The sequence below is a fragment of the Mytilus trossulus genome, chromosome 6 (assembly GCF_036588685.1).
Source record: "Mytilus trossulus isolate FHL-02 chromosome 6, PNRI_Mtr1.1.1.hap1, whole genome shotgun sequence".
Lineage (NCBI taxonomy): Eukaryota > Metazoa > Mollusca > Bivalvia > Mytilida > Mytilidae > Mytilus > Mytilus trossulus.
In genome coordinates this window covers 63,429,860-63,445,072 of record NC_086378.1, presented here as the reverse complement: position 1 = coordinate 63,445,072, position 15,213 = coordinate 63,429,860, and the positions used below count along the sequence as shown (strand labels likewise).

General features: G+C 32.2%; 1 protein-coding gene across 1 annotated transcript; it reads left to right on the top strand.

Moving 5' to 3' along the window:
- The first annotated feature begins 642 nt into the window (after positions 1-642).
- Positions 643-4,989, top strand: LOC134722895 (uncharacterized). Its single transcript, XM_063586528.1, has one exon. The coding sequence runs from the start codon at positions 643-645 to the stop codon at positions 4,987-4,989; it is 4,347 nt and encodes a 1,448-aa protein (XP_063442598.1).
- Positions 4,990-15,213: the final 10,224 nt, after the last annotated feature.

Genomic DNA, 15,213 nt, shown 5'->3' with positions numbered 1-15,213 from the left:
AGAAATAGAAATGAAAGAACAGATGTTAGAAAGAAAAAGTCAGCTAGAAGAAGCAAAGTTAGAAGAATCTGTGTGGCAAGAAGAAGAGGAAGAAGAAGAAGAAGATACTGAGGTAACATTTAAGAACCAGCAAAACATAAACGTGCCATTTAACACAGAAAATAAGACACTTAATAATAAGGAACATGTTATAACAAAGAGTACCGAAAATGCCGTTTCAAGGATAGAGTGCACCACTCCCGGAAGTTTACAGTCAAGCAGCAGCATCGATACTGCATTCCAAAGATTAGCATCAACACTACAAGAAGGATTCAATCTACCTAAACCTGATTTTTTGACTTTTGATGGAAAACCCACAGATTACTGCAAATTTATAAAGAACTTTGAAACGAATGTTGAATGTAGAGTTACAGATGATCAGTTAAAGTTAAGTTATTTAATACAGTATTGTAAGGTGAGGCTAAATCTTCGATTGAAGATTGTGTATTGTTAGAGAAAAAGAGTTATGAACGTGCTAGGTCTATTTTACACTCACGTTATGGCAGGTCACACATGATAGTTAGGTCTTATATAGAAAATCTTGTATATGGTGCCCCGATAAAGGCGTCAGATTTTGAGTCACTTTCAAAATTAGCTCTTGAAATGCAAAAGTGTGAGATAACTTTATCACAATTAGGATATGTTTCTAATATAGATAATACTGATAATCTTAGAAAGATTGTAAAGCGTTTACCCATGCATTTAAGGGTAAAATGGGTTGATATTGCTCATTCCATAACTGAAAATGGTAGAGAACCTAGATTTTCTGATTTAGCAAATTTTATTGATAAAAGGTCTCGTCTAGCTTCGTCAATGTTTGGTCTAGATCTCGTAAGAGAAAACTCAAATACATATAGAAAAGATATAGACAATCGTACTGATATGAATACAAGAGAGAAGGTATCTACATTTGCTTCTAATAATATGTATGACAGCAAGGCTACGACAGAAGATCGTAAATGTATTTGTTGTAATGGTACATGTAATAATTTAGAATTGTGTGTAAAATTCAAGTCTATGAGTTTAACCGATAGAGTCAATTTTGTAAGAACTGCTAAGCTATGTTTTAATTGTTTAAAGGGTAAACATTTTTCAAGGGACTGTAGAAAAGCTAAAATGTGTACTGTAGAAAATTGTAGCTCTAAACATCACATTTTAATGCATAGTTGGGGTAAAAATAACAACACTGATCACACGGCTACAAAGGTAAGCGTCCATTGTTCATCCGCCGGGACAGTTATTAAGAATTGTCTAGGAATTATACCCGTCGAGGTTAAAGGGTCAAATGGGAAAACTTGTCAAACTTATGCCTTGATTGATGATGGAGCGGATAAAACGTTATGTGACGAGTGTTTGATAAAAATGCTAGAAACCGAAAGTAGACCGGTTACATTTAAAATGACAACAGCAACAGCACAGCGAGTCCGACATGAAGGTCAAGAGGTTGACTTACATGTACAATCAGTTGGCAGCAACTGTCCGATAACACTTAGTAAGGTATGGTCAGTTAAAAATCTACCGATATCGACACACTCAGCCGCAAATAATAAAGATATTAAGAGTATTAAACACTTGTCAGATATTTATATACCAGAAATAAGCAGCAATAAAGTTCTGCTTCTAATAGGCACCGATACACCAGAAGCACATATTCCCATAGAAGTGCGTTCAGGAAGTAGTCATGAGCCATATGCCGTACGAACACGATTAGGATGGATCGTTAGAGGACCAATCAACAACACAAGCACCAGTGATGTAGTTAACGTCAATTTTAAGCATGCAGATAATGTAATTTTGCAGCAGCAGTTAGAGCGACTTTGGACCACTGATTTTCTCGATCAGCCTAGCACGGAGAAAGTATGCATGTCTCTGGAGGATAAGCGCGCCTTAAAAACAATGGAATCAACAATAACCTATGAAGATGGACACTATAAACTCGGATTACCGTGGCGGGATGAAAATGTAAAATTGCCAAATAATTTGCCTTTAGCATATGCTCGATTAAATCAGTTACACCGCAAATTGTCACATGATCCGAAGCTGCATGAGATGTACACAGCAACGGTAAGTGATTATATACAAAAAGGATATGCAAAGGAAGTTACTGATGTAAGTAATGAGTCAAGTCACATATGGTACCTTCCACACCACCCTGTCACAAATGAACATAAACCCGGAAAGGTGAGAGTAGTCTTCGACTGTGCAGCCAAATTTAAAGATGTTTCGCTAAATAGCCGATTATTACAAGGTCCAGACTTTATGAACAGCTTGGTAGGAGTTCTAATGAGATTTAGACAAGACCACATTGCATTAGCTGCTGATATAGAGGCTATGTTTCATCAAGTCCGCGTGAAAGACGATGACTGTGATGCTTTACGATTTTTATGGTGGCCAAATGGAAACTTAAAGGTACAGCCAAAATGTTACCAGATGCAGGTTCATCTGTTTGGTGCAACATCATCGCCCAGTTGTGCCGCATACGCATTGAAAAAGACAGCTATCGACAACGGTGAGTTATTTGATACAGAGATAGCATCAACCGTAGAAAGAAACTTTTATGAAGACGACCTCTTGAAGTCAGTGGACACGGAAGAAAGGGCCGTTCAGCTTGCAACGGATTTACGAGAAATTATGAAACGTGGTGGATTCCGATTAACGAAGTGGTTAAGTAACAGTAAAGTCGTTATAAACGAAATACCGAATTCGGAACGAGCACCTTCTACAGTAAGTTCGATATTTGATCCACTGGGACTCATAGCGCCAATCATTTTAAAAGGGAAAATTATATTACAAGAACTTAGTAAACAGTCAATTAAGCTTGGATGGGACGATCCTATACCAAAAGAAAAAGAAGAAGAATGGATAAAATGGAAATCGACTCTGCCAGAAATTGAAAATATATCAATACCTAGATGCTTCAAGACAAAAGACATGAAAGAAATATCTGATGCTCAACTTCATATATTTAGCGATGGTTCTGAAATTGGTTATGGAGCATGCGCTTACTTACGTCTAGTAGACACTAATGGAAAAGTGAACTGTTCACTTATTCTGGGGAAATCTCGTTTAGCGCCATTAAAACAGACAACAATTCCCAGACTAGAGTTATCAGGTGCCGTTGTTGCATGCAAACTTTACGAAATAATTAGAGACGAATTAGAGATTAAGATTGACAGCGTAGTGTTTTGGACCGATAGTATGATAGTACTTGGATACATTAAGAATGAATCTCGTCGTTTTAAAACATTTGTTGCAAACAGATTGAGCAGCATTCACGAGTTGACATCACCAGGTCAGTGGCGATACGTAGATACAAGATCAAATCCTGTCGACATAGCATCTAGAGGCATTCTTGCAACAGATAATAAGCAGATCAAATTTTGGCTCCATGGACCAGAATTCTTGTTGAAAGACTCGTATGAATGGCCGAAACCAAAAGCTGTATCAACGGTAGACGAGCAAGATATTGAGATCAAAAAGGTTGTTATGATTAACTCAACTACAACTGATTCGATACGCGATATAATTACATACTTTTCAAACTGGCAAGTATTACAACGGACTGTAGCATGGCTAATCCGTTTCAAGAAATATTGTATACGTCGTTTCTTAAAACGAGACGATGAAATAAAGACAGACAGCTTAAATGCCGATGAATTACAGGAAGCAACAAGGTATATATTGATACATGTACAACAAGAATCATTCTTAAATGAAATCAAAATGATTGAAAAGCAAAATCCTGTTAATAAAGATAGTCGTTTAGCATCTTTAAATCCTGTTATGCATGATGGGTTATTGCGCGTCAAGGGACGTCTCAACTTGTCACTAAGCAAATGTCCGGTCATTATACCAAATTCTCATCACGTGACCACTTTGATAATCAGGTCGTTTCATGAACAAAATGGTCATACAGGAATGGCACAAGTGCTAGCATCATTACGGGAAAAGTATTGGATTTTAAAAGGACCTAGTACTGTCCGAACAGTTTTGAACAGGTGTGTAAGATGTAGACGATATCAAGCACCGCTTTGTTTTCAGAAGATGGCTTCTGTTATAGACGATCAGAAAACTCCTGATAAACCACCATTTACCTTTGTTGGAATAGACTACTTTGGTCCATTAAATGTTAAAGTTGGACGTTCAGTCGTTAAAAGATACGGTTGCCTTTTTACATGTCTGACAACAAGAGCTGTTCACATAGAAGTAGCTCATAGTTTGACTACAGATTCCTTTATTTCTGCTTTCCAACGTTTTACGAGCAGGCGAGGCATACCTGAAAAGGTGTATAGTGATAACGGGACAAATCTTGTCAGTGGAGAATCGGAACTTCGGAAATATATTGATCAATGGAACAAAACAAAAATATCCAGTTACATGTCACACAAGGATATTAATTGGACTTTCAATCCGCCAAACGCTAGTCATCGTGGTGGTGCATGGGAAAGAATGATTCGTACGACACGCAAAATTCTCAGAGCTCTTGCAAATGAACAACTGCTTACCGATGAACAGTTACTTACCTTTATGGCTGAAGCCGAAAGAATCGTCAATGATAGACCGATAACAGCAGTCAGTAATGATTCTCGAGATTTGCCAGTTCTCACACCGAATATGTTGTTACTTATGAAAAACAACACTTCAATACCGCAAGGGGTGTTTGACGAGAAAGATGTGTATGCTAAAAGGTGGTGGAAGCAGATACAATACTTAGCCAATGTATTCTGGAGACGTTGGTTACGTGAATATTTGCCAACTCTACAACAGAGAAATAAATGGCAAAGAGAACAGCGAGATATAAAGATTGACGACATTGTAATCGTTGCAGATGACCATACACCGAGAGGACAGTGGCCATTAGGCCGAGTAATTGAGGTTATTAGGAGTATAGTTCGAGTTGATAAGCATTTGATTCAGGATTTTGGAGAAAGAATGGGCTGTCCCGGGTAACATTTGCTGATTAGTCTTATACGTAGTTGTGTGATCAAAACAAAAGAGTCAAAATTTTTAAGACCAGTAACAAAACTATGCATACTTGAATGTTCTCAATAGAATTTACAATAATTAATTGATATTTTATTAGTTTTTTGTGTGATGACAATTTTATAGAAATGTCATGGTGGGGAGTGTTAGATTTGAAATGTAATTCCAAATTGTTGGGTTACTTCATTAATTATTACTGAAGTTATTTATTTTATTTGTAATACTTGTAGATACGATTTTTGGGTATTTGCGCATACATGTAACGTTGCGCTCTTATGAATTGCTATGTTTCCCGTTTTTAAAGTTTTATGACGTTTAGCCTTTTACGTACGTTACGTTGTCTAAAGTTTTTATTCATTACAAATTATTTGATTACGGAGACACATCGTTATTTATAGAGAGATCATAATCGGTAAGAAATAATTTATGTACATTTTTAAGAACAATATTTATTTAAAGAAGAAATATTAAGAATTGTAAAAGTATTTATAAAGTAATATTTATTTCAATTAACTTTTTACTTTAACAAGTTATTCATTAAGCGTGAAAGAAAGTGTTTCCTATTGTTTGTTTAGTATTATGATTTTAGTGTTTTAAGTTATATTTTTACTTACGATGTATGTTTATGTGTATTTGTATTCTATTGTAGAGAATCGGTTGATATAATATATGAGTATAAGAAGCCAAAATTAAGTGCAATTTTGAGGAATAAAAGATACATATTTATACCGCATACTTGAGTTATCGTCTTATTATAATTTGATGCCTGCCTGAATGATGTGATCCGCTACAGGCACCAATGTCTCCGTTACAGCTAGGAAATCCAGCAGCCGGAGAAGTGCTTCAACTGGCTTATAACAAAAATATGTACTAGTTTAGTGATAATGGACATCATATTTCACTCTGGAATATAAAAAGAAACAAAAAAAAAATCATACAAAGGCCGAAGGCTCCTGACTTGGAACAAATGCGGTGGGGTTACACATGTTTTTTGATATCTCGACCTCCCCATAAATTTAGCAAACGTTTTAAATGTATTTAAACATTATTTGTTGACGGAAGGATATTTGTACAAGAACCGGATATGTGTACACCACGAAATCTTTGCGGTATATAAAAATGGAAAGAAAATATCCGTTTATTTCTTGTAATGCATTTGATACCTTGGGCCGCGAAGGCCGATTTGTCTATATGTCTTCTGTTCCTCGAGCATGTCACCGCTGAGGTTTAGTTACAATCTGTACGTGGTAGATGCTTTAGACTCCAATTGCAATTGACTAAAATTTCCTGTTTTCTGTGGTCGGTGTTTCTCTCCGGGCAATCCAGTTCTTTGACCAATAAAAACTGACTACCACAAATAGCCGATTGGGCTGTAACAAGAATAAAGAAATAACTAGCGAATCACTCTCCTTCATTTGTTTTTAGCATGTTTAGTTTGGTATCACTCAAAATTCATAATTTTGTACATTTACGAAAAATATTGACATTCAAAAGTCGAGTAAATGGGCTTTCTCTAAATGATTTAAATATATATACTGGTTCATTGCTATAGGGAAATATACTATAAGCCATATTTTAATAGATACAGCGCTGTATACAAAATTTCCTAGCGGTGAAATATAGACATAAACATAATATATTACAAATTACAATATGTAATGCCTTAAAAAACATGAAACTGTTTAGAACCATCAAATAATATTAATTGTAATTATTTGTCAATCACAACTAGAAATACAACCTATTTTGGAGTGTAAAACGGGTATGGAAGGTCGCCAAAGAAAAAAATATCGATATAATACAGCGTTTGACAAGTAACAAAATTTGCGATACATTTTGATATCTTTTTTTTAAGTATTATATTGTTTATTCTGTGAGATTATTATGACATTGAAGTTCTAGACGTCCCTGGCATGTACACCAAGTCAATAAGATATATTTATAACACTCGCGCTAATGGTAACCCACTTGACCAGTATTAACCTTAGTTGTAGATCTTATTTATCTGTCGATGAAATTTACTACTTATGTAAGCCTTCAAAATCCAAACAATTTAACAGTCGTTTTATTGAAACATTCTAAGCCCGAGTTTATTTTATTTATCTGGATATATTATTTGTTTTTGTTTTCAACTCTGTAATAGTTATCTTCCTTTTTTTATATTTTTTTTTATAAGTTTTGGTTCGATTCCGTGATTTCGTCCAATCACAGTACAGATTGGTGACATCATGCATATTGTTACATTAGTTAGGCTTCCTTATGTCAAAAAGTATAACTGACTGCGTCATTAAAAAAACAAGATTGTTTATTACATTTTCTATAACAGACTTTTAAATTTTCACACACCACACGTATATCTAATACAATGCAATTTAAACCTTAGCGTACATATGAACTAGACGTATTTGAAATTTATTTGGATAATTGACAGTAGTTATCTTATTGAATATCATTTTTTGTTGTGAAATGCTCACACAACGCCGGAAACATTAACCGTTTTTGGTTTAAATCTCTTCATAAGTAATGCGAGTGTTCAGTTCGTATTTTGGATTTGAGCAAAAGGTATGTCCGTTTACTTGATATTAATTATGGAATGGAAATAGGTGTATTTCGATCCTATACCTGTTGATTTAAGAATTGTACAAGCAATTCAGAGATTCTAAAGTTACATAAACATGAAAAATAGTTCTCGTGTACCGGATAGAGGGTATAACTCTTATAAGTATTGAACATTAAGGGAGTATTAAAGATAAATAAAATACTATAATAAAAAACGTATCAATTCCACATGCTGAATGTATTTATCTAAAAGTATTTTTTGATGAGTGACGAAACTAATAGCTTTAGTTAATACTATCCATTTCATGATTTAAACACAGCTGAAAACTTAAAATTGGAATTTCAAAGACACAAAAGATGATTTTAACTTCGCAAAAACAAACTCTGCTTTCTAGTTTGCTGTTTTGCTCTTTTCTGATCTTACGACGCGAACATGTAAGAACTTTGACGGCTAGGCTTAATATGTTGATATAACAAACAAGTTGTATTTTCAGGATAACCGACACCAGCTTTATTTACAGTTATTTTCAATACCCTATTCAAAAATATAACATTGTATAATCCTGATCAAAAAATAAAACCGCATTGGCACTTTTTCTCAAAGTGAATAGAAGTTTGAATGTTATTCATGTTGTAAAAACGGCACCTCAAATAACTACCTTTTACCTTTATAAAATTTACAAAATAAAGTTATAATCAATCTAATTCTATTCAATTTAGAATTTAACTGTAATTTTACTACATTTATAGTATGACGCAACATAATAAAAACGTTAGGCGTGGGCTGAAACCCTACGCCGTGGGCGAGATTTTCACTGTGTTGAAAAAAACATTGTTTGTGCTTATCTATACTTTTGTTTGTTAAATGTCTTTTTGACACAATTTCCATTCTCAATTTTAAACAATATCAAAAAGATCATTTAATGTATAGAGTATAGAACTTAGCCTGTGATAATAGTTGTAATTGTATCTATATCATTCCAATCTAGAAATGAAGCATTGCAATTCAGATTTGACTTTAACTGTTAGTAGTTGAAAAAAATGCTGCAATTCTAAAAACATTGAAAACATTCCAAGCTCAAAGGTTAAATTATGAAGAGGAAGTCCATAAAAAAAATTGCACCTGGAACACCAAACGTCGATTACCCGAAATTTGTTCCACACAACAATACAACCTGTATTATGTCAAATAGAGCTCTTGATCTATACAAGAACGACAGTATTAGAAATCTACCTTGTATTCATTTAAAGTTCTCGTTCAATTTTTGATAAAATTCATGGGCACATTGTACAAGAAAATATAAATTAAAACTCAAACATGTCATGCTGGAAAGTTCAATAAATTACTATACACGATTTAGTGAGTAATAAGAAGTAAGGACATTTATTGTTTGGTTTACTGCCATTCATTCACATAAAAAACTAGTATAATACCCAAATAATTGATGTTTATTGGCCTTGTGATTTGGAATAATTTAGTGTTCTTTTCCACATATGGTATATTTCAAATTATATTTATTAAAATCCTGGCAATCATACCGCATCTTCTGTTTTCACGGCACATGCCTAGAAATATTAAGAAACATTAGTTATACAATGTTATTCGTTTCTCAATCATAAATAAAAGAAAATGCAAGATCAATGAGACAACACCAGTCTTTCAAAGAGATTGATAAAAAAAAGTCTGTCAGAAATACTACAAAAAAGGAATACATTAAGAACGATTACAAATTTTTTGTAAATATTATTAAGATGTAACTGGATATAAACCTACATGTATTTTTAAAAGAAACTGAATCCATTTATCTCAAAAATCTTATATTCCATAAGAGTTTTCCTACAATGAAACTGTAACATTTTGCTTTAATACAAAAAAGTTTTATTTTAATTTCAGAAAAAACTATATGAAAGAAAAGAAACACCGCTAACTAATATTTCTTGTTCAAACACAAAGAAAAAATATGTCTTCTAAAATATCTAAGAATGTTGAACATGACAACAACGCTGATCTAGAAATAGATTCGATAAGACATATTGATGTTTTGAAAATGAAAATTAAAATAGATGACGAAACTAACCAGAATGAGAAGGATCAAATTCGTAAAGAAAGCAGGACAAAGATTGAGTCACTTCAAGACGAAAATAACAGTCTTATAATTAAGACAGGAGACCAAGCAGACAAAGTGAGACAATTAGAGAATGCAAACACTAAAAAAGAAAGAGAAATAGAAAAAATGAAAAATAATGAAAATGCAGCAAAAAATAAATATGAAAAAATGGAAAATGAAATGATTAAAAAGATTCTTTATCTTGAAACTCAAATTCAGCAAACAAAGGAAACCAATGATGAACAGAAAGAAGAAATTGAGAGGCTGACAAATGAATTATCTAAAGTAGAACAAGAGCTTCTGAAAATGAAAATCAATAAAAAGTGTGAAGAAAAAGCTGTTCAACAACAGATAAAAAGTCTTGAAACAAACTTAGAATTACGAGATGCTGAAATGCTAAGTAAAATTGATAGACAGTTTAAAACAATACTAGATCAGATGAAAACTGACCATGGAAAAAATGAGCAGACTACTATACAAAATACAGGAGATATTCAAATCATTCAAAATAATGGAATTGGTGCACAACATACCAAAAGACAAGCTTATCCGATTAAAAAAATTATTCCTGAGTTTAAAAGGTGACAGATTATTAAGAGATAAACCGTAAAACAATCATCATTATAAAATATAACTAGATTTTCCGTTATGGCCTAAACAGGTCATAGGATACATTCCGGTAAATTAGAAAAAAAAACCTCCCCTGACCTAAATCTGCTAATGAATGGTTTGACCAACATTCTGTCCGCAGTAATTGAAGGTATTCAGAAATACTTTGAAAATGTGTACTCGCGTAATCATATTAACCATTTGTGGATGCTGAGAAACTGTTGAGATCTCGTTAATATGAAATCTCGTTTTTCTATGAAATGAATTCTATCAAAACTTAATTTGTCAATCCTGTATACCACCATCCCTCGTGTGAAATTGAAAAATCGTCTAAACAAAATAATCCACTATGCTTTTTCATATAAAGTAATGGTAACATACGCTCTAAATGTATTACTCTGAAATAGCATACGGCATATATTGCTAATAGTGAAAAAAAAGTAAAACATGCTACACAGAGGCACATTTAATCAGTATGGTATTTTTTTTTTATTATTATTGCAATCATATTGAAGTTTGTTAAAACTTGGAGGAACACTTTTTCATATTTATTTCAAAGTACATGTACGTCTTGGTCATTTTTATATAAAGTTCATCAAAGAATACCAAAAAATAAAACATGATGGTTTTGTTCTATAGATTCTGGGTACTGTCATTGTCTGACAATCATTCACTTTTACTGTTAGTCCACTGAGTGGTAATATACTTTTTAGCGTGGCTCGGTACTTACGAATCCCGCTAATGTTTTTGAATTCTTTAATTTTGATTTGTTTGTTTTGTCTTAATGTGATTGGTTTTCTTTGTTGACATATATTTTTGTTTTTATCGTGATTAAGATTATAACATAACACATGTTGACTGGTTGACTCTATCTTTGATATGTTTACTTTAAATGTCTGTCGAAAAATCAAATTTTAGGCGATTCATCAAAGAGAGAGATTTGGAGAACTATAAAACCATGTTTTATCAACCATGTTTTACATAAGTAAACGGCTGTGTCGAGTTTTTTTTTTTCATTCGTTTTATGTGTTTGTGATTTAGATTTTGTTATTTGATAAGAGACTTTACAATATGACTTTTTCTAGAACTTTTGTATTTTTGTATGTGAATGTTTTTATTAGTCGTACTGATCTGTTTCAAAAGAAATTGTACAAGACTAAGCAAACCAACAGATTCGATATCAGTTTTCTACGCGATGTCAATGGAATAACAGTACCTACAGGCATATTCCGATCACTTTCTTCCTGCTTATAGAGCCATTTACCGTACCGGAGACGCGTTTGAAATTCAAATATAATGCTGTTTCATATGATATTATTTCACAGAACGGGAAATAAGTTCAGAATGAAAATAAAATGATGTGATATGATTGCCAAGAAGATAAGTATCCGTGAAAGTGATTTCACCGTACGGTCATTTACAGATGAGAAAAACTCAGAGATTGTGAATACGTTGAATCAAGGATGATTTGCGGTTAAAGAATATACATCGAGGTACTAAGTTATCGAAAATATTCGTAATTATTTGTGTCTGTTCTCTTAATAACTGCTATCGATAGAACAAAAAATAATTTGGAAGATATATTTAAAATTTTAAGATCTACCTAGTTATCTGTTTTAACAGTATATTCGTTATAGAAGTATTGTCTACGATTCACGGTTTTACTATTTCTTGTTGCTTTTGTATTTGTTTCCCTTAACTATATTCTTCATAAGATATACAAATACGTCATCATGGCCAGAATAACTTCTCACATGAGTTATTGTCAGTTTTGACAATTTTAACCAATTATTTCGTTTTCCGATTTGATTTTTCCTCTGAGTTCAGTATTTTTGTGATTAAACTTTCTACAGTCTCACGATTGATTCTCATTTTGTATCTGGTTTTTGTAACATATCAAGTCGGTAAGAAAGACCCAATTGCCGTTTTTTGAAATTTCGAAATATTAAAAGGAATAGTTTATTTGATGAATAATTTTATCATTCATGCTTGACATACACGCTTCAATTTATTACCAATATAAGATGTGTGTGTGTGTGTGCAATGTTAAGTTGTATAGAACAATGGGGGTAAAACGATACCACGAATAAAAATTAATGATTTTCTGCTTTAACTTTTATGAATAATAATAAAGATTAGTTGTTTTGAGATTATCTTGGTACAATGTTACCTCCACCTGAATAAAATTGAGTGCGTCAAGTCTGGTACAAATCATGATTGAAATACCATCAAATATCAAAACATCATTGCACTATTTATCTATATATTTATCACTGGACGTTAGATGTGCATTATTTTATCATTTAAACAAAATAGTTGTATTAAGTTAAATTACACGATTGATCGTAAATATAAATATACAGTGTTAATTTCCATTGTTTAACGTACATTTTAAATAAATAAATGAATGAAATTAGTTTTCAAAGGTACCAGGATTATAATTTAGTACGCAAAAAAATGCGTTTCGTCTACATGTACATAAGACTCATCAGTGACGCTCAGATCATGATAGCTGTAAAGCCAAACACGTACGAAGTTGAAGAGCATTAAGGACCCAAACTTCTTAAAGTTGTACCAACTACGGCAAAGGTATTCTATTACAGGGATAAGGAAATCCTTAGTTTTAAAAAAAAAATCATTTATTTATACTCTTATTAAGGAGTTCGGTAAGCAACGTTCCCTTTTTTGTATTGCAGAGTATTGCATATATTGACTATATACAACATGATATCGTCTTATCTGTTTTCCCGTTAATAATAATGTGAAAATTGTTTAACGGAATAGATATATGGTCTAAATACAGATCAGCATTCGTTACGTGTTATATTAATTCTGTTTCGGAATAGTCTACTATATAACCACAACAAATAAGTAGTTATCGAAAAAATTAAACAGAAAAAAAGTTAAATTAACATTGAAGTAGCTTTTCTACCTGCCACTAGGTTAAAAGGACAATAACTCTACTATATTTTACAGGAAGTTGAAATGCGCAGTGCAATCACAACTTATTTTCAATAAACATAGACAATTATCTTGAATGGACCGTATTTTCTTGCTTATTTCCACATTCAATTCTGTTGTTTTCTTCTATTTTTTATAATATATACAGTCATTGTATTGAACACAATCCTTCCTCTCAACCGCTTTATCTATTAATAATGCATAGTGATGCACGATGACTGAATATGAAAGTCATATATAGTTGTCTCCCTTACTAGTATAATCAGTTTCAGAATGTTCATTGTTATTTCCCTTGTTTAAAACTTTAAATTTCATGCTTCTGTATATAAGGATTTACATAATGCTTATTAAATTCATATTTGTGAAATTGAATAGATATAAGTATTTTGAATTCATAGGTTAAGATATTCATTTATATCCTTAATTTAGTATTTGCCATATCGCAAATCATCTAGAACCTCTTTTGACAGAATTAGGCCTACACATTTTATATGACTGGTTAAATAGAAGAATATTTAATTGTCTGAGAACCAACAGTATACAGTCCAATCAATGAAAGCTGTGTTAAATGCAAATATTTCTTTAATTCATCGGTTTAATATTGCTTAAGTATGAGGACCCCCCCCCCCCATTTGTTTTTTTAAACTAAACTGTTTATCAACCTTGAAGAAAAAACTATGACCCTCCCCCCCTCCCATTTATTTGATATTTCAAAATATATCAATTCACCAAACACATTTGACATGATAGAATATTTTGCGGTGGTATAAAAACATTACAGAAAACATTACAGAGACAAAGATTTTGTTCTTTGCTAGCTAAAGATAATTGATGAAACAGACTATACTTAATGCAACTAGTGAGTTAAGACATTTAGTTATTCCTCTTAGTATAAGAAAATGTCAAGGAAACACTTTGGTCGTTCCCCTTGTACTCATTTGTTGTTAATAAACAAAAAATAAATGAAATACTGATTTCTAAGGCGTGCAAGAACATACATTTCTTTTTTATGCTTTAATTGTAGATGATTTAGCATTGGTTTATTTTAATTATTACAAAATTAAGTAGAAAGGCTAATTAAAGCAAAATCTGTTGAAGTAATGCTGCTTCTTTCTCTAAATGATATTGATCTTAGTAGGTTAACCATGTCCATCAATGTAACATTAAACAGTAACACATACATGGGAGGTGATGTATCTTGATAAAACATGTATAGAAATGGTAACTGTTTTGATACATTGATATGTGTCTTTGTATGTTTATAGACTAAGAACAAATGCTAATCATATTTTGTTCAGTAAATATAAATAACTTAAATTTGGTCGTATATGTAAAACAAATAAAGGGTAAATGAGTGCCTCTTTTGTAATGAAGGTCAAACCTTGTACATAAACTCATTCAAAAAGTTAAAAAGGCCAAATAAAGTTCGAAGTGACAGTGAGCTATATTAAAACGAAACCAGAAATGATTTCATCATAACATTAATAAGTTAGCAAATATAGTTTTGCATTTGGTATAATACCAGTACTACTTTACCGTGTTTTATCTGTGAACAGGCTTTCATCTGCTCAATACGGCTATTTAAATTTAACATACTGATAACCATATTGCATTGAACGACAGTAAATCAATTATATCGTTTGTTCAAATATATTCAAAAGAGATATATTTACTTCCTACATGTGATTTAAATAAAGTATAATCAAGGCATTAGAGGGAAAAGGTAGGTTTTTGTAAATTTATTTCAATTAAACATAATAATTACAAACATTTCTATAAATCATGCTGACATTAAGATACATGGGCATTTATTTTCTGTTTTTATTTCATTTATTCAAATTTACCGATGATGTCTTTTCCTTTACAAACTAAAGGAATTGTTTTAGTAATATCGGAATGCTTAGAATATTATGTTTCGCCTTCATCATAAATTGGTTTAACACAAATGATAATC